At 46.8% G+C, this 21,237-nt stretch overlaps 1 protein-coding gene across 1 annotated transcript in view; it reads left to right on the top strand.

Annotated features, from left to right (window-relative positions):
* Window positions 1–21,237, top strand: part of LOC134896596 (zinc-regulated GTPase metalloprotein activator 1-like) — a 227,316-nt gene that overhangs the window by 162,862 nt on the left and 43,217 nt on the right. The window contains exons 13-14 of the mRNA XM_063913930.1: window positions 917–985; window positions 1,071–1,136. Coding sequence (XP_063770000.1) covers window positions 917–985; window positions 1,071–1,136 — 135 coding nt within the window. The remainder of the gene's footprint in view (window positions 1–916; window positions 986–1,070; window positions 1,137–21,237) is intronic.

Below are 21,237 nucleotides of genomic sequence, written 5' to 3'. Positions count from 1 at the left end.
CATCCTGGAATACATCTAGAAGTCCACCTACCATCACAAATGGGGAACTCACTGCCGTCCGAATAAGGAGCACAGGACCAAGCTTTCAATAGGACCTCATGTGTCCGGAACCAAGCATTAAAGGCCTGTTCATCTTACTCCTTAAGGACTAAAAACATCTGACAAGTGTTTATTGCACCCCCTGGGCTGTGGCATTTCTTCCATGGACTTTAAATAGGAGATCATGTGAGGCTTTTACATGTGGTAATACACCATACGAACTGCTGTGTTGAGTTTGCCCTATTTGTTTTAAATTGATAATTTTAACTTATTATCTATAAATTACATAAGTACTTATGGTTTATTTGTTGCAACAACCCTTCTTATAATTAAATGTGTATTTTTACATCCAGTTCATAGCGCTGTATATTATGGTGTGCCAAGAGGGGCTGTTTGGTGTGACTACAACAAAGATGTATGAGGACATATCTTTAAACACTGCACACTGTATTCAAGTGTGGTGACTCATATTGCACTATTCTCACTCCCAGGCAATTTTCTCTTTACGTCACTGACCCCTGCCTCACAAAGCTTTGGAAGCTGAAGGAAATAAGCTGCCTGGGAACAAGTTTAGAGTAATATATGTTTCAGTTGCCAAGCAAAGACACCTCAGTGTGTTTTGATTTTATAAGTAGGAGCATAATGAAACAACTGCTGTCCTGTGTGGCAGGCTGAGAGGAATGTATACTCAGTCTTGTGATCCTATCATCAACTAAATTTGGTGAAACGTTAATTGTCCCATGTGTAACCAAACACTTCACAAATTTGATCGATAATCAGCCAAATGACCGCATTGTACCCTGTATGTAACTATTTTTATTTATTTACACTTTGCTATACACTATTGTGTGTTAACAAATTGTTCCTTTTTTAACAGAGCATTGTAACAGTAACATTTGAGGTCTTTGGAAATGTAGTTGAAGAAAAGCTCAATTTGTTTATCCAAGTAAGATCCGAAAAATTAGAAGGTATTTGTTCTGGTTTGTTGTGGTTTGTGTATGCTCAATATTTTATGTTTCTCCACTTTTCAGAATTTGCTTTGGGAAAAGAATGTAAAAAACAGACAAGGGATTTCTATGGAGGTTATTCGATTAAAGGTGAGTTGTACTCATGTTATTTTGAAGAAAGGATGTGCTTGATAAATTTAAATCTTTGATAGCAAAAGGTGGATAGAGTAAATTCAGGATTGAACTAACGTGGCTTAGAACTTTCATAGCTCTAGTCCAACTACCAGCCTCTGGAAACATTAGAAAATGAATGCCTCTAATGTAAGCCTTCGCTAACTACAGTGAAAAAAAAAATACAAAATCTGAAATTCGATCACACTGATCCTCATTTAATATGCTCGCTTGATGCATGCCATACTGTAGATCAATTTAGTTTTGTGCAAAACCAAATAAATTTTCTACCCAGCGTTTTAGGAAAGTCTACTCTCCACTCTTAGTCAATTACTGCACAATTTACAATTGTGCCTATGTTTAGGGAAGGCAAAAACTTCTCAAATAAAATGCCAAATACTCTGTTACTTTAGAACCATAATTTTCCTTAATTTAAACTTTTGTCTTCCTACAGGTCAGCTGAAGGTAGCCTCACTAATGGCTTTATGACATTTGGCGTATTTAGGCATTTTCAAGGAGGGAAGATGACTAGGGGGTCTATTCATGAAGCAGTGAAACGAGTGGAGAAGTGAGCCAGTGGAGAAATTGCCCATGGCAACCAATCAGCTGCTCTGTATAATTTTATATTATGCACTTTAGAAATGTTACTTTAACGCTGATTCTCCACTAGCTCACTTCTCCACTCTTTTCAGTGCTTCATGAATAGACCCCTAGATCCTCTCTAGACATGGTGAGTTTCAATTAGAATTGGGACATTCAAGTAAAGAAAGTGGAAAGGCACTAAAAAAAAAAAATAAGATTTTAAACCTACCGGTAAATCTTTTTCACGTAGTCCGTAGAGGATGCTGGGGACTCCGTAAGGACCATGGGGATAGGAGGGCTCCGCAGGAGACATGGGCACTAAGAAAAGACTTTAGACTATGGGTGTGCACTGGCTCCTCCCTCTATGCCCCTCCTCCAGACCTCAGAGAAACTGTGCCCAGAGGAGATGGACAGTACAAGGAAAGGATTTTAGCAATCCAAGTGCAAGATTCATACCAGCACACACCAAACACACCGTATAACTTGGAACACAAGAACCAGTCAACAGTATGAAACTTAGCATTGAGACAAGACCGATGAAACTATAACATAACCCTTATGTAAGCAAAACTATATACAAGTCTTGCAGAAGTAGTCCGCACTTGGGACGGGCGCCCAGCATCCTCTACGGACTACGTGAAAAAGATTTACCGGTAGGTTTAAAATCTTATTTTCACTAATGTCCTAGAGGATGCTGGGGACTCCGTAAGGACCATGGGGATTATACCAAAGCTCCCAAACGGGCGGGAGAGTGCGGATGACTCTGCAGCACCGATTGAGCAAACAAGAGGTCCTCCTCAGCCAGGGTATCAAACTTGTAGAACTTAGCAAACGTGTTTGAACCTGACCAAGTAGCAGCTCGGCACAGCTGTAATGCCGAGATCCCTCGGGCAGCCGCCCAAGAAGAGCCCACCTTCCTAGTGGAATGGGCCTTAACCGATTTAGGCAACGGCAATCCAGCCGTAGAATGAGCCTGCTGAATGGTGTTACAAATCCAGCGGGCAATAGTCTGCTTTGAAGCAGGAGCGCCAAGCCTGTTGGCAGCATACAGGACAAACAGTGATTCTGTTTTTCTGACTCTAGCCGTTCTGGCCACGTACATTTTCAAAACCCTGACCACATCAAGGGACTTGGAGTCCTCCAAGTCACGCGTAGCCACAGGCACCACAATAGGCTGGTTCATATGAAAGGATGAAACCACCTTAGGCAGGAATTGAGGACGGGTCCGCAACTCCGCTCTATCGACATGGAAAACCAGATAGGGGCTTTTATGAGACAAAGCCGCCAATTCTGATACTCGCCTAGCCGAAGCCAAGGCTAACAACATGACCACCTTCCAGGTGAGATATTTTAACTCCACCGATTCCAGCGGTTCAAACCAGTGCGACTTAAGGAAACTCAACACCACGTTAAGGTCCCAAGGCGCCACCGGAGGTACAAAAGGAGGCTGAATATGCAGCACTCCCTTCACAAAAGTCTGTACTTCTGGGAGAGAAGCCAATTCCTTTTGAAAGAAAATGGATAGGGCCGAAATCTGAACCATAATGGTGCCCAACTTCAGGCCCAAATTCACTCCCGTTTGAAGGAAGTGAAGGAAACGGCCCAGATGGAAATCTTCCGTAGGAGCTTTCCTGGCCTCACACCAAGAAACATACTTTCGCCATATGCAGTGATAATGCTTAGCTGTCACGTCCTTCCTAGCCTTAATCAAAGTAGGAATGACCGCATCCGGAATGCCCTTTTCAGCTAGGATCCGGCGTTCAACCGCCATGCCGTCAAACGCAGCCGCGGTAAGTCTTGGAACAGGCAGGGCCCCTGTAGTAACAGGTCCTGTCGTAGAGGAAGAGGCCACGGATCTTCTGTGAGCATTTCCTGCAGATCCGGATACCAGGCCCTTCGTGGTCAATCTGGAACAATGAGAATCGTCCGCACTCTTCTTCTTATTATCCTCAACACCTTGGGAATGAGAGGAAGAGGAGGAAACACATAGACCGACTGGAACACCCATGGTGTCACTAGGGCGTCCACAGCCACCGCCTGAGGGTCTCTTGACCTGGCGCAATACCTGTGTAGCTTTTTGTTGAGGCGGGATGCCATCATGTCTATCTGTGGCAGTCCCCACTGACTTGCAATCTGTGCGAAGACTTCCTGATGAAGTCTCCACTCTCCTGGATGCAGGTTCTGTTGGCTGAGGAAGTCTGCTTCCCAGTTGTCCACCCCCGGGATGAAGACCGCCGACAGAGCGCTTACATGATTTTCCGCCCAGCGAAGAATCCTGGTGGCTTCCGCCATTGCCACCCTGCTCTTTGTCCCGCCCTGGCGGTTTACATGAGCCACTGCGGTTATGTTGTCTGACTGGATCAGAACTGGTAGATCGTGAAGCAATGACTCCGCATGACGAAGGGCGTTGTATATGGCCCTCAGCTCCAGAATGTTGATGTGAAGACAAGTCTCTTGACTTGACCAAAGACCTTGGAAGCTTTTCCCTTGTGTGACTGCTCCCCAGCCTCGAAGGCTCGCGTCCGTGGTCACCAGAATCCAGTCCTGGATGCCGAACCTGCGACCCTCTAGAAGATGAGCACTTTGCAGCCACCACAGCAGAGACACCCTGGTCCTGGGTGACAGGGAGATCAACTGACGCATCTGTAGATGCGACACGGACCACTTGTCTAGTAGGTCCCATTGGAAAGTCCTCGCATGGAACCTGCCGAAGGGAATGGCCTCGTAAGATGCCACCATTTTCCCTAGGACCCGAGTGCAGTGATGAACTGACACCTGCTTCGGCTTCAAGAGATTCCTGACCAGAGTCATGAGTCCCTGGGCCTTTTCTGTCGGAAGATATGCCCTTTTCTGGTCTGTATCCAGAATCATACCCAAGAAGGGTAGACGAGTCGTAGGAACTAACTGCGACTTCGGGAGATTTAGAACCCAGCCGTGTTGCTGTAGCACCTCCAGTGAAAGCGACACACTCTTCAACAACTGTTCCTGCGATCTCGCTTTTATGAGGAGATCGTCCAAGTACGGGATAATTGTGACACCCTGCTTTCGCAGGAGCACAATCATTTCCGCCATTACCTTGGTGAAAATCCTCGGGGCTGTGGAAAGCCCAAACGGCAACGTCTGAAATTGGAAATGACAATCCTGTACCGCAAATCTTAGGAATGCCTGATGAGGCGGATATATGGGGACATGAAGGTATGCATCCTTTATGTCCAGGGAAACCATAAAATCCCCCCCTTCCAGGCTAGCGATGACGATCTGAGCGATTCCATCTTGAATTTGAACCTTTGCAGGTATAGGTTCAGGGATTTTAAATTTAAAATGGGTCTGACCGAGCCGTCCGGCTTCGGGACTACAAACAGGGTTGAGTAATACCCCCTCCCTTGTTGAAGTAGGGGAATATTGACCACCACCTGTTGAAGACACAATTTTTGAATTGCATTTAAAACTATCTCCCTTTCTGGGGGAGAAGCTGGTAGGGCCGATTTGAAAAACCGGCGAGGAGGCACCTCGTCGAATTCCAGCTTGTAACCCTGAGAAACAATTTCTATTGCCCAGGGATCCACCTGTGAGTGAACCCAGATGTGGCTGAAAAGACGAAGACGTGCCCCCACTGGGGCGGACTCCCGTAGTGGAGCCCCAGCGTCATGCGGTGGACTTCGCAGAGGCCGGGGAGGACTTCTATTCCTGGGAACTAGTTGTGGTCGGCAGCTTTTTCCCTCTGCCCTTACCTCTGGCAAGAAAGGACGCACCTCGTACTCTCTTGTTTCTCGGTGGCCGAAAGGACTGCATCTGATAATGTTGTGCTTTCTTAGGCTGTGAAGGAATAAAGGGCAAGAAATTTGGTTTACCTGCCGTAGCCGTGTAGACCAGGTCCGAGAAACCTTCCCCAAATAATTCCTCACCCTTGTACGGTAATACCTCCATGTGCCGCTTTGAGTCGGCATCACCTGTCCATTGTCGGGTCCACAGGACACGCCTAGCAGAGATCGACATAGCGTTGACCCTAGAACCCAGTATGCCAATGTCCCTTTGAGCATCTCTCATATATAAGACAGCATCTTTAATATGTCCTAAGGTCAACAGAACTGTATCCTTATCCAGGGTATCAAGTCCTGCCGATAAGCTATCAGTCCACGCTGCTACAGCGCTACAAACCCAAGCCGACGCTATCGCCGGTCTGAGTAAGGTACCAGAATGTGTGTAAACAGACTTTAGAGTAGCCTCCAATTTGCGCTCCGCAGGATCCCTGAGGGTAGCCGTATCCTGGGATGGCAACGCTATCTTTTTGGATAAGCGCGTCAACGCTTTGTCAACGCGTGGGGAGGATTCCCACCGTATCCTATCCTTAGCTGGGAAAGGATGTGCCATAAGAATCCTCTTGGGAATCTGCAGTTTCTTGTCTGGAGATTCCCAAGCCTTTTCAAATAACTTGTTCAGCTCGACAGAAGGGGGAAAGGCTACCTCAGGCTTCTTTCCCTTATACATAAGGACCCTCGTGTCTGGGATAGGAGGTTCCTCCGTGATATGCAAAACATCTTTCACGGAAATAATCATATATTGAATAGTTTTAGCCAACTATGGCTGTAACTTTGCATAATCGTAGTCGACACTAGAATCAGAATCTGTGTCGGTTTCTGTGTCAATTAGTTGTGATAGTGGGTGCTTCTGAGACCCCGAAGATCCCTGTGACATAGGGGTAGGATGGGGTTGATACCCTGCATGCACCTTTGCCTCAGTTTTATCCAACCTTTTATTTAATAAATTTACATTAGCGCTTAAACATTCCACATATCCATCCAGTCAGGTGTCGGCGTTGCTGACGGAGACACTTCAATCATTTGCTCCACCTCCTCCCTAGGAGAGCCTTCCACCTCAGACATGCCGACACACGCGTACCGACACACCACACACACAGGGAATCCTCTTATCTGAAGATAGTTCCCCCAGAAGGCCCTTAGGAGAGACAGAGAGAGAGTATGCCAGCACACACCCAGCGCTATAAAAACCCATGAAAAAAACACCAATAAAATGTTTACCCTGATAGCGCTGTATACATATAAGAGAAAACGCCAATTATGTGCCCCCCTCCCTCCTTTAAACCTTCTGATCCGTAGATAAGCAGGGGAGAGTCCAGTGAGCTTCCTCTCAGCGCTGTGCTGTGGAGAAAATGGCGCTGGTGAGTGCTGAGGGAGAAGCCCCGCCCCCTCAGCGGCGGGCTTCTGTCCTGCTCGAAATTTTCAAAAACTGGCGGGGGCTCGTCTTATATACAGTGCCCAGCTGTATATAAGTTATTTATGCCAGTTAAGTCCCTATTGCTGCCCAGGGCGCCCCCCCCTGCGCCCTCACCCTTACAGTGACCGCTCAGTGTGAGGTGTATGGGATCAATGGCGCACAGCTGCAGTGCTGTGCGTTGCCTCAGTGAAGAAACGAAGTCTTCTGCCGCCTGTGATGACTTCTAACTTCTCATACTCAACCGGCTTCAATCTTCTGGCTCTGTGAGGAGGATGTCGGCGGCGCGGCTCCGGGACGGACGGCGAGGGTGAGACCTGCGTACCGATCCCTCTGGAGCTAATGGTGTCCAGTAGCCTAAGAAACAGAGGCTACTAAAAAGTAGGTCTGTTTCTCTCTCCTCAGTCCCTCGCTGCAGGGAGTCTGTTGCCAGCAGGCTCCCTGAACATAAAAAACTTAAAAAAATCATAAAATACTTTTCTCACAGAAACTCAGGAGAGCTCCTGTAATTGCACCCATCTCCTCTGGGCACAGTAATAAACTGAGGTCTGGAGGAGGGGCATAGAGGGAGGAGCCAGTGCACACCCATAGTCTAAAGTCTTTTCTTAGTGCCCATGTCTCCTGCGGAGCCCGTCTATCCCCATGGTCCTTACGGAGTCCCCAGCATCCTCTAGGACGTTAGTGAAAAAAAGGTAGACGTAAGGGGGATGAGAGATAGATTTCAGTGTTGTCTGCTTATAGAAGATATGGTTGTTGGGTGATTATTGTCGGTCAAGAGAAGAGGTATAAAGGGAATAAACGGGACAGAGAACAAAGATTTGATGAACTCCAACGCTAAGTGCAGGTGAAAAAACACCAGAAATATTTTAACTAAGCAGTAATGTACAGGAGGAACTTCTATAGTCCTATGGACTTTCACCACATTATTAAAATAAAATAAAAAATATTACCAGCTTTCTCCCAGATATGAGTTGATATAATTGGACATTTGATAGTGTGTTTTTAAGAGCTTAAATATTTTTATTTGTACACTGGCTCCTGCTAAAAATTTGAACTAGGATCTTTTAGGTTTATTCTAGCTCTCTTAATTTCTTTAGTTTGTGATGGCAATAGAGACACTGTTTAGAGAGTTTGGAGGTGAACCAGGAGAAAACAGTGAAGGCCGTGATAGGGAAGGGTGCCTGGGTGATTGACTATATCGAAAGCAGCAAAAGAGGTCAAGACAGATAAGTAGAAAGAAGTGACTAGGCAGTGATTTTCAACCCTTTTCAACTCGCGGCACACCGAACAATATTTTTAAATTGCCGAGGCACACCACCAGTCCTCCACGGTGTAAAAACACACATAGTGGCCCCCACGGTAATAAAAGAAACACACAGGCACTCACAGTAATAAAATAAATACATTTGCCCCCACAGAAAAAACCCACACACATTTGGCCCTTACAGTAATAAAACAAACATTTGCCTCCTCACAAATAAAAACATTTGCCTCCTCAAGAACAAAAAACACACACACTAGCCCCCTTAGTATTGAAACACTCATTTGCTCCCAAAATAAAAATAAATAAAATACATTGGTCGCTACCTGCTGGTAGAAGAGAGAGGAGCTCAGGTACCTCATCGGCTGGAGTCACACTCACAGAGCTGTGAGCGGTAGACAGGCATGCAGGCTGACTAGCTGCCTGGCTGTCTGGCTGGTTAGCTGGCGAGTGGGACCGGCGTGCAGGCTGGATGGCAGGCGGTTGTACGGGCTGGCTGGCGGGCATGCTGCCAGCCATGCTATGTGGCGCGTGTGACCTGTGATGTCATGCCGCCGCGCCGCTATAGGTTACGGCTCAGGCACTCCCAGAAGAGCCCAGCGCTGCCCGCGTGTCCGCTGTCCGGGTCCACAGTTAGTGAAGGCGGCTCTGACTCTGCGGCACACTTGTCAACCAGCTGCGGCACACATGGGTTGAAAAACGCTGGACTATGGGAAGAAAATTGCAGAGGGGTGTGGGTAGATAAAAGGTGGGTCAGATCTTTGTGCACAGGGGGATGATTTAGAATCGCACGTAAATCCATGTTCCATATGGATCTTGTGATTTTTCGTACTATGCATGCTCTGTAGCAGAGCATATGTTGATCAACTATGGGGTGTTTTAGAGTCGTATGCATTTCTGCCGTATCTCCACTTACCGCTGAGTGGGACTGGGTGTTCACACGTAGGTTGAGTGGTCGTGTAAGTGGAATTGCGAGCTATTCAGATTTGAATGTATCCAGAGATCAGTCTGATTTCAACCTCTCTGTCTCTACTGGTGCTTCCGCCTTCAAACATGCTGTCCTCTATAAAAAAAAAAAAAATAAAAAAAAATTGGCACTTTCATTCTGCACATTTTAATCCGGACCATATTCCAGATGTGTCCTCATATACTGTTGCTACTTGGGACTTGGCTTGCACTGAGTGTCTCTTTGCATGTTTTAAATTTGATATGCAACACTTGTATATCTATGTGCATATGAAAGTAATCCGTGTAGTCTTATGAAGCCGCTTGTTACATCCATTTACGGCTAAGACTTTTTGGGGGCAAAAAGACTCTCGGTGAGCTGAGTCACACAGGACTTGGTGGCTCACTCACGCCAGACTTCTCACGCCACATGGAATCTAGGTGTTTGAGGACACTTGCACATTTAGCCCTTTACTTGTGTATGTTCCAGCCTCTCTATCTCGGACAGAACTCTCTATTTGACCATCACTCAGGAACATGCTCCAAAACTTTCCACTCCTAGTCTCTTCCCTCCTCCCCCTCCCGAACTATTGACACCTCTTGTGCTACCAGGGGGTGTATATAATTTAAATAAAGTACTAATTGAGCTATTTTCTGTTGTCATATCATATTTTATTTTATCCGTGTGCACAATGAGTAAGTGTAATAATTAAATGTAAACTATTAACATGACAGTGGCAGGAAAATCTGTGATCTGAAGATTCAATTAAAAGGTTAACCGATACAAAGGACAACTAGTGTTACTATGACGTTCTACTACAGCTATATTAAAAAGCAAAGTGTTTTCCACTATATTATAGAGGTGCAGCTTCTCCCACATTTTTAGGACAGTTTCCTTATGGGTAAACCTGCAGCAGATGAATGATATAGAGAACAGGACAGTCATTGGTATAATATTCATGTGTATATTTCTGCAGCGGGGTACACTGTGTTCCACAGGGAATACATCGGGTGTAGAGTTAGATCTTGATCCAGAGGCACCAACAGGCTAAAGCTTTAACTTCCCAGGATGCATTGCATGGCCTCCTCTATAACCCCGCCTCCGGACACTGGAGCTCAGTTTGTAAGTTGGTGCCTGCAGAGCAGGTCACTTAACAGGGGGACTGTGCTAGGCAGACCTGAAAAGAGCTTTTAGAAGACTTCAAGGGCTGCAACACTTTATATGTCAGTGTGACATACTATGCTGCGGCTCCATCACTTCCCCAGCAGCGCTACATACTTCTACTGTCCGAGTTCCCGAGTATTTGCGGCGGAGGCGCTACATTTCCCAGTCACACCACCGCAGACACTCTCCTGGGTCACGTGGCTGCTTATTAGGGAGGAGGTAACAGGATCTCCCAGGCAGGACCCGCCGCTAAATCACATTCCGGGCGTGGTCCCAGGAGACGGACCACGCCGCTGGCGGGGACACTGTGTCAGTACAGGGACCCCACTATATCCACCAGGGCAGGGAGCACAGGTCGGATTGTGTAAAATCTGTTTTAATAAGGCTCCACAGTACCTGGTGGTGAGGACCAGCATAGGGTATAAGGTGCTGACCTGTAGCCCCTCCCCCAGCGCCATCTACTGCTGGTGTTCCTGCCCTGGAGTTGCCTATCACTCTCCTTCACTTCCTGACTGAGATTTCTGTGCCATCTTCTCAAGTAGCTGCGCCTGGTCTCCGGGACTGCAAGGCAAAGTCTCCTCTGTAAATCCGCCTGCCTTATCAGCGCTGTGATTTTACAGTCACTTAAGTGTTCTACATGTCATTTTAGACAGTGTTAGTTAAGTACAAGTGTCTCTCTTCCAGAATATTTGGTACATGTGTTCTGATATATACAGCCATATCTCTCTCTCTCTCTCTCTCTCTCTCTCTATATATATATATATATATATATATACAGGTTGAGTATCCCATATCCAAATATTCCGAAATACGGAATATTCCGAAATACGGACTTTTTTGAGTGAGATTGAGATAGTGAAACCTTTGTTTTCTGATGGCTCAATGTACACAAACTTTGTTTAATACACAAAGTTATTAAAAATATTGTATTAACTGACCTTCAGGCTGTGTGTATAAGGTGTATATGAAACATATATGAATTGTGTGAATGTATACACACTTTGTTTAATACACAAAGTTATAAAAAACATTGGCTAAAATGACCTTCAGGCTGTGTGTATAAGGTGTATATGTAACATAAATGCATTATGTGCTTAGATTTAGGTCCCATCACCATGATATCTCATTATGGTATGCAATTATTCCAAAATACAGAAAAATTCCATATCCAAAATACCTCTGGTCCCAAGCATTTTGGATAAGGGAGACTCAACCTGTATATATATTAGTGCAGTTTTATTGTGTGTCTAAAATAATTTCTGCATTGTCACTGTGACTGTGTGTGCCTGCATTTGCTGTATGTAATTCACTTTCAGTGTATCACAGCTATAGCCATCACTGTATTCTGTACACTGGGGGGGCTAGGTGCGTCAGGGTCAATTATATAGGGCTGCACAGTATATACTGTTAAGTGTTTCTTCAGTCACCTCATACCGCATTTATTCTCTGTTTATGTTCTGTATTTACTGTCACATAAATGATGGAGTGTTTTGCAGGTATTGTATTTGTCTGGCTAAATTGTACTGTTAGGCTCTACGACTACATTCCCCATAATGTCTGCCACAAAGGGCGGGAACCCCGCGGTCGCTCCTGCATCATGCAGTGCTTGTGGCAAGGATTTACCTGAGGGGGAAGTTTTAACTGATGATCTGTATACTGGGTGCCATATATCTCTCAGTCAGCCCGCAGCCCCTGTAACCAGTCAGGAGCCACCTTGGGCAGCGTTCTCAAGTATGCTGAATACGCTTGTGACAGGTCTTATGGGACCTCCTGGTGCCATTGCAGCCACATATTGTCCCTGTAGTTAATCTGCCCTTGGCGGACACTGTCTACCCGGATACAACAATTAAATCAGTCTTTGGTTAGACAAAAGTCTACCCCACATCCCTCTGGGGTCAAGGGGTCATCTAAGCAGGCCACTTCCTCCTCACAATCCACTAATATTTCAGATAATTCTTCTGATGAGGGTGGGGAATATACTGATCCGTCAGACACTGATACAGTCGCTTCTGACGAGGAACCTACAACTCAGGTTGATGTTCCTGACCTAGTGGAGGCTATTAAGCTGATTCTACAAATTGATGATGAGGTAGATCCCACTACTGTGTCTAAGAAACCTAATAAGTTCAAACGTCAGAAGGTTGCTAAATTAGTCTTACCACATTCTGACCATTTAATAGACATACGTCAGGATCCCTGGTCTTCTCCAGGAAAGAAATTCTCCCTGTCTAAGAAGATGCTAGCTCGTTATCCTATCCCTGCGGAGTTGAGTAACAAGTGGGAAAATCCACCGCCGGTGGACTCTCATGTCACCCGTCTTGTGGTGTCGTCTACTCTGCCTGTCACCACTGTCACCTCACCGAAGGAACCGACGGATAAGTGTGTGGAGGGATGCCTGAAGTCTATTTACTCCCTTACAGGTGCTGTACATAGACTCACTATAGCAGCCTCCTGGGCCGCAAACGGAATTAAAGCATGGGTTCAAGCATTAGAGGAAGAGCTGCTTCAGGATATTTCTGACACTGCCAGACAATATCTGTCTCGTATTACCACCGCCTTCCACTATATTCAAGAGGCGCCTCTGAGGCAGGTGTAATGGCAGCCAAGGTGTCCACTACGTCTATACTGCACCGAAGGCAGAGTACCACTTTTCGTTCCTTTCGACCTCCAGGGAAAGCAAAGGGTCAGGCGTACCCGAGACAGGCTCGTGCTTCCAAAACCACTAAGCCCAAACCTAAACAATCCTGGGCTGCCCATCAGCCTGCTTCCAAACAAGACAAGGCTGCTGCATGACGGGCCTGGCCGCCTCCTGGGGAATCCCAGGTTGGGAGGCCGGCTTCTACAATTCGCCCAGGTCTGGTTAAGGACCACTTCAGACGCCTGGGTGCGAGAAATTGTCTCTCACGGGTACACTGTCTCTTTCAAGAGACGTCCCCCTTGCCAGTTCTGCACAACGGTTATTCCTTCGAATTCGCTGAAAGCGCAAGCTCTACACCTGGTTGTTCGATCCCTCCTGGACACAGGAGTGGTAGTGCCGGTACCCCTGTCCCAGAGAGGCAGGGGATTCTATTCTAACACACAGAAGAGCGATCCTCAATCACTTGTGATTCTGTGAGGAGACCTGCAAAACATGCCCTGTGTGGTGTCCTGAGGACCGAGTTTGAGAACCTCTCAGGAAATAAAATCCTTTTATACCCTTTTGGATTTTATCTGGTGTATTTTTGGGACTTGGATGTGTCGTGAAGGACATCTTGAGGAAAAAGAAACCTTTCTGTGCATATAGGGTCCTTTGACCCAGGTGAGTGTTGTTCCATACGAGTACAGTCCATTATGAATAAGTGGAATATCAAGTAAAAAGATACCTTTATGTGCATGCATCTCACTGTTTAACGGTGAGTAAAGGAGACCACTCTAGAAAAGATCAGAGCTGATTATTGAATATTATGATGCTGTGGTGATCTCTTCTCATATATATCTACAGACCTATGTTCACGAAATTATTTTGAGAAAACCTAGCAGCGCTTGAGGATCGCTCTTCTGTGTGTTAAAATATATGTCGATGAAAGAAGTGGTGTTCTTGTGAGCAGGACTGAGCTGCAGCTAGGAAGGCGCAAGTTGCATCACTCTATATATTTTTTTCAGGGGATTCTATTCGACCCTGTTTCTAGTCCCGAAACCCAATTGGTCCTTCCAGCCTATACTCAACCTCAAATCATTGTACAAATTTGTGAGTGTCCAAATTCTGTATGGAAACACTGCGCTCTATTGTACTGGCTATGGAACCAGAATACTATATGGTATCCCTGGACATACAGGATGCTTACCTGCATATACTTATTGCTATATCGCATCTGCAATATCTGCGGTTTGCTATTGGCAACCTACATTATCAATTCCAGGTTCTGCCATTCGGACTGGCCACGGCCCCTCGGATCTACACCAGGGTCATGGTCGTGATGATGGCCCTTATCCGCTGTCAGGGAATTAGGATCCTGCTGTATCTGGACGACTTGCTGATCCTGGCAAACTCCCAAGATGTTCTCCTCAGTCATCTTGAACTGACTGTCCAATTCCTACAAGCCCAGGGGTGACTCATCAACTGGAAGAAGTCCTCACTGTTCCCTGCTCGGAATATGGTGCTAATAGATTAGGGGAAAGGAAAGTGGATATCTTCTGCACTAGTTTATGATAAATTGATAGTTTATTAAATATGCGATATGAATCCCCAATTTATATATTGTAGACCAATTTATAGTTATACATAGGGGGTGCTGCCATAGACGATAAAGATGAAGGCGAACACTAGAAAGAAAAGGATTGTGTCACAACTGAGGGCCTGAGCTGACGGGAGGCAGCCTCAGTTGTAGGGGCTGAGATGTACCGGAACCTGGGAGGTTGTATCAGACCCCTGGACATGTAAGTAACATGAAGAAGAACCGCCCGAAGGCGTGACCACGACAACTTGAGTAAAAGTCAATGATGTTTATTTATGACAAACTCCATGCATCACAGTAGCAGTAAAAGAAACATAAAATCAGCAGAGAAATAATACAGTTCCTGGGTACTACAGGGTGGCAGGGGCCACAGAGCTCTGGTAGTATGAGACAGTTCTTATTATCTGCGAGTTGGAAAGTCCTTACCAGGCCTGACTGTAGCAATGAAGAAAGCCCAGGATCGTACCAGCTGGTGTTCCAGGGAAAGCTGGACTGCTGTAAATAAAATAGCTGCTGTGGGTTCTGGTTGGAACCAGACAGATGTTGGCACGGAGTGCATACTGGCTGGAACCAGTTAAATAATAAATGAAGCTTGAGAGCGATGCAATATGAATGAAATGTAGAGTTTGAGAGCGGAGAAATAATAATACCGGTGGAGAGTGGTAAACTGTAGAAAGGACACCGGCCCTTTAAGAGAAGCTGTACTCTGCTGGAAGCTGGGCTGGAAGCAGGTAATGTTGTAGCTGGAAACAGATGAATCCACAATGGATCGGAGAGTCAGGCTACACCGCAGGTGGAATGCTGGTGCGGGTCTCTATGGTGGAAGTCTTGAGACAGGAGCTGGAACCTGGAAGACAATCACTGGAGAGAGACAAACAGGAACTAGGTTTGACAACCAAAGCACTGACGCCTTCCTTGCTCAGGCACAGTGTATTTATACCTGCAGCAAGGAAGGGATTGGCTAGGCAATTATGCAGATTATCAATACTGAGAACAGATTGGTGGAAATGATCAGCTGACAGAATCCAAGATGGCTGCGCCCATGCAGACACTTGGAGGGAAGTTTGGTTTGTAATCCATGTGGTAATGAAAACAGTAATGGCGGCGCCGGCCACCGCAGACAGGATGCGCCAAGCTGACAAGTGCACATCCAACCACGCGGACACAGCGGAGGCCGCGGCTGGCGTAATCGCCACTCAGACACTCTGCATGCAGAAGCTCAGGGACGGCGGCGGAGGCCGCGGGAGACGCCATGCCAGGTGTAATATGGCGTTTACTGTGACAGCGTCTCAGAGTGACAGGAGAGGATACAGGAATGTAAACATCAGGATAACAGATGGGATCCGGTCCTGGAGCGCTGAGCCAGCCTTAGGAGGCATCTGATGGGTAAGAAATGGCGTCCAGATACCCGGATCGTGACAGCACCCCCCCCTTTAGGAGTGGCCCCAGGACACTTCTTTGGCTTTTGAGGAAATTTGGAATGGAATCTCCGGACCAAGGCAGGAGCATGGACATCAGAAGCATTGGTCCATGAACGTTCCTCAGGGCCATAACCCTTCCAGTCAATAAGATATTGTAGTTGACCGTAACGGTGACGTGAGTCCAGGATCTTGGCTACTTCATACTCAACGCCTCGTTGAGTTTGGACTTTCGGAGTTGGAGGAAGTGAGGAATGAAACCGATTTAAGATCAGCGGTTTCAACAGGGAAACATGGAATGTCCTGGGTATTTTTAAGAAGGGAGGCAACTGAAGTCTGTAAGCAACAGGATTGATGACTTGTTCAATCTTAAAAGGACCGATATAGCGAGGTGCAAACTTCATACTGGGAACTCTTAATCTCAAATTCTTCGTGGATAACCATACCCGATCACCCACCTTGAGAGCAGGAACTGCTCGACGCTTCTTATCCGCAAACTTCTTGTACCTGAACGATGCCTTGAGCAGAGCTGATCGTACGCTCTTCCAGATATTGGCAAACTGACGCAAGGTGATATCCACTGCGGGAACAGAAGTTGCTGGAAGCGGTTGGAACTCAGGGACTTTAGGGTGGAATCCAAAGTTAGTGAAGAATGGTGTTGAAGCAGATGAAGAATGATACTGGTTGTTATGACAAAACTCGGCCCAGGGAAGTAATTGAACCCAGTCATCTTGAGAGGAGGACACATAGATGCGGAGGAAGGACTCCAAGTCCTGATTCACCCTCTCGGTTTGACCATTGGTCTGAGGATGGTAAGCCGTGGAAAACTTTAGCTTGACTTGGAGGACTTGACATAAACTTCGCCAGAATTTGGCTGTGAATTGAACTCCTCGATCTGAGATAATTTCTTCAGGAAGACCGTGGAGTCGGAAGATCTCTTGTATGAATACTTGAGCCAACTTGGAAGCTGACGGAAGACCGGTGAGAGGAATGAAGTGTGCCATCTTGGTGAACCGGTCAACTACCACCCAGATGGTATTGAACTTGTTGCACATGGGTAAATCTGTAATAAAATCCATCGACAAATGGGTCCAAGGTCGACGGGGAACAGATGGTGGAACCAGTTGCCCCGCAGGCGACTGGCGGGATACCTTATGTTGAGCACACTTTGGACAAGATGCAATAAACTCCAAGACGTCCTTTTTCAGAGTTGGCCACCAATAGGATCTAGAGATAAACTCCAGGGTTTTTTGGATACCTGTATGTCCGGCAAAACGGGAAGCATGGGCCCAATGCATGAGCTTCTTCCTTAGCATTGGTTTCACAAAACTTTTCCCTGATGGGGGCGTAGAGTCCATCCCTACCGTGGAGAATGCCAACGGATTTATAATAGGATGCTTGTCTGAAGACTGACTCATTTTCTTGCTCCCATGAGCGGGAAAGGGCATCGGCCTTGCGATTCTGAGAGCCCGGACAGAACTGGAGTTTAAAGTCGAACCTGGAAAAGAAAAGTGCCCATCTGGCCTGACGAGGGTTGAGACATTGTGCGCCTTTCAGATATAACAGGTTCTTGTGGTCTGTAAGTATGGTGATTGAATGAGAAGCTCCCTCCAACAGATACCTCCACTCTTCTAGAGCGAGCTTGATGGCTAGCAACTCCTGGTCGCCAATGGCATAGTTGCGCTCAGCTGGGGAGAACTTCCGGGAGAAGAAACTGCAAGGGTGTAAATGGCCATCTTTAGCCCTCTGAGATAACACCGCTCCTACTCCAACGGAGGAGGCATCCACCTCTAAGATGAAAGGAGAGTCGATGTCAGGCTGTTTCAGAACAGGCGCAGAGATGAACCTTTGTTTTAAAAGATGAAATGCTTGCATGGCTTCTTCAGACCACTTGGACGGGTTAGCACCCTTCTTAGTGAAAGCAGTAATAGGCGCCACAATGGTGGAAAAGTCTCGTATAAACTTTCAGTAATAGTTGGCGAACCCTAAGAACCTCTGGACCCCTTTGAGGGTTAAGGGTACCGGCCAATTTTGGATTGCTTGTAGTTTCTCAGGATCCATCTCTAGTCCGGAACCGGACACAATGTACCCTAGAAACGGAATGGACTTGACTTCAAAGACGCATTTCTCTAATTTGCAATAGAGATGATTGACACGGAGACGGGACAGAACCTCTTTAACCCAAAAACGATGTTTCTCTAAATCGTTGGCAAAAATGAGGATATCGTCTAGATAGACCACGACATGACGGTATAGAATGTCTCTGAAGATCTCATTGACAAAATGCTGGAAGACAGCTGGAGCATTGCTCAATCCGAAGGGCATGACGAGGTACTCATAATGTCCGTCACGGGTGTTAAAGGCGGTCTTCCACTCGTCACCCTCACGGATCCGGATGAGATTGTATGCACCTCTCAAGTCCAGCTTTGTAAAGATGGTAGCTCCGCTAACTCTGTCAAAGAGCTCAGTAATCAGGGGTAAAGGATAACGGTTCTTGATGGTAATGTCGTTCAAACCTCTGTAGTCGATGCACGGCCGCAGACCACCATCTTTCTTTTTTACAAAAAAGAAGCCTGCGCCGGCTGGGGAAGAAGAAGGTCGAATGAACCTCTTTGCTAGGTTCTCTTAAATGTATTCCTCCATAGAATGCGTCTCAGGCAGAGACAACGGATAAGTTCGGCCTCGAGGTGGAACCTTCCCTGGAACGAGATCAATCGGGCAGTCCCATTCTCTATGAGGAGGAAGGATATCAGCAGAAGCTTTACTGAACACATCCGTGAAATCTTGATATGGAGGAGGTGGAACATCAGACGACCTGGGGGGAGGAAGAACAGACAGGCAATACTTTAAACAAACATGTCTCAGCACAGGAGGAACCCCATGCCAGGATTTGCGTAGTCGTCCAATCAATTGTAGGATTGTGAAGACGGAGCCATGGAAGGCCCAGGACCACAGGATGTGTGGCTCTTGGAATCACTAAAAAAGAAATAAGTTCGGAATGAAGAACTCCCACTCTCAGACGAACTGGTAGAGTCCTTAAAGAAATAACTGCATCAAAAATTTTGCTGCCATCCACGGCAGTTAAAGAAATGGACGAAGGAAGTCTCTCGGTGGGTAGGGACCACCGTTTAACATAGGCTTCGGTAATAAAATTCCCAGCTGCTCCGGAATCAAGGAGGGCAATGACGTTCCGATAACGTTGAGCAACTTGAAGCGAGACTGGGAGATTACAATCTTGAGGAGATGGAGAGGAGATCATTACTCCTAGCCGTCCCTCTCCTTGGCGAGCTAGGATTTGGAGTTTCCCGGACATTTGGGACAGGCATTAATGGTGTGAGACGGAGCTGCACAATAAAGACAGAGAGACTCGGAGAGACGTCTTCGGCGCTCAGCAGGAGTTAAACGGGAACGGCCAATTTGCATGGGCTCATCTTTAGTTGGTGACAGTTGGCGAGGAGGAGGAGCAGAAGATTTTGGAGCAGATGATCTTCCACGCTCAGTTGCTCTCTCTCTGAAACGTAAATCAACTTTCGTGCAGAGTGAGATTAGCTCGTCTAACTTAGAGGGTAAGTCTCTGGTAGCTAACTCATCTTTAATACGCTCAGATAAGCCATGCCAGAATGCAGCATACAGGGCCTCGTCGTTCCATGCCAGTTCGGATGCCAGGATCTGGAACTGTATCAGATATTGTCCTACAGTACGTGACCCCTGGCGTAAACGGAGAATCTCGGATGAAGCTGAGGTTACCCGGCCTGGCTCGTCGAAGATGCGCCTGAATGTTGACACGAATGTAGTGTAAGAAGATAGCAGGGTGTCGGACCTCTCCCATAACGGTGATGCCCAATCAAGGGCTGAGCCACTGAGAAGAGAAATAATGTAGGCAATTTTTGTACGGTCACTGGGAAAATTGCCAGGTTGTAGCTCAAACTGAATCTCACACTGGTTGAGAAATCCCCTGCAGAATCTTGGAGATCCGTCAAATTTTGCTGGCGTTGGAAGATGAAGACGTGGAGCAGAAATGGGTAAGGTGGGTGGGGTTATAGCTGGAGTCACTGTGGTTGACGCACCAGACGCGCCTGATCCACGGAGAGTTGTCTGAATCCCATCCAGCCGAGTAGAGAGATCCTGGAGACAGCGGATGATGTGGCCCTGTGCAGCCTCCTGATGTTCTAGTCGGGCTGCCAGTTCTTGCATCGGCCTGGCCGCTTGATCCTGGTCTCCGGCTGGATTCATTAGGTCAGTGCTTACTGTCACAACTGAGGGCCTGAGCTGACGGGAGGCAGCCTCAGTTGTAGGGGCTGAGATGTACCGGAACCTGGGAGGTTGTATCAGACCCCTGGACATGTAAGTAACATGAAGAAGAACCGCCCGAAGGCGTGACCACGACAACTTGAGTAAAAGTCAATGATGTTTATTTATGACAAACTCCATGCATCACAGTAGCAGTAAAAGAAACATAAAATCAGCAGAGAAATAATACAGTTCCTGGGTACTACAGGGTGGCAGGGGCCACAGAGCTCTGGTAGTATGAGACAGTTCTTATTATCTGCGAGTTGGAAAGTCCTTACCAGGCCTGACTGTAGCAATGAAGAAAGCCCAGGATCGTACCAGCTGGTGTTCCAGGGAAAGCTGGACTGCTGTAAATAAAATAGCTGCTGTGGGTTCTGGTTGGAACCAGACAGATGTTGGCACGGAGTGCATACTGGCTGGAACCAGTTAAATAATAAATGAAGCTTGAGAGCGATGCAATATGAATGAAATGTAGAGTTTGAGAGCGGAGAAATAATAATACCGGTGGAGAGTGGTAAACTGTAGAAAGGACACCGGCCCTTTAAGAGAAGCTGTACTCTGCTGGAAGCTGGGCTGGAAGCAGGTAATGTTGTAGCTGGAAACAGATGAATCCACAATGGATCGGAGAGTCAGGCTACACCGCAGGTGGAATGCTGGTGCGGGTCTCTATGGTGGAAGTCTTGAGACAGGAGCTGGAACCTGGAAGACAATCACTGGAGAGAGACAAACAGGAACTAGGTTTGACAACCGAAGCACTGACGCCTTCCTTGCTCAAGCACAGTGTATTTATACCTGCAGCAAGGAAGGGATTGGCTAGGCAATTATGCAGATTATCAATACTGAGAACAGATTGGTGGAAATGATCAGCTGACAGAATCCAAGATGGCTGCGCCCATGCAGACACTTGGAGGGAAGTTTGGTTTGTAATCCATGTGGTAATGAAAACAGTAATGGCGGCGCCGGCCACCGGAGA

Source organism: Pseudophryne corroboree, chromosome 1 (assembly GCF_028390025.1).
Source record: "Pseudophryne corroboree isolate aPseCor3 chromosome 1, aPseCor3.hap2, whole genome shotgun sequence".
Taxonomy (NCBI): Eukaryota; Metazoa; Chordata; class Amphibia; order Anura; family Myobatrachidae; genus Pseudophryne; species Pseudophryne corroboree.
Note: the sequence above shows the minus strand (reverse complement) of the source record. Positions and strands in the feature narration are given on the sequence as shown.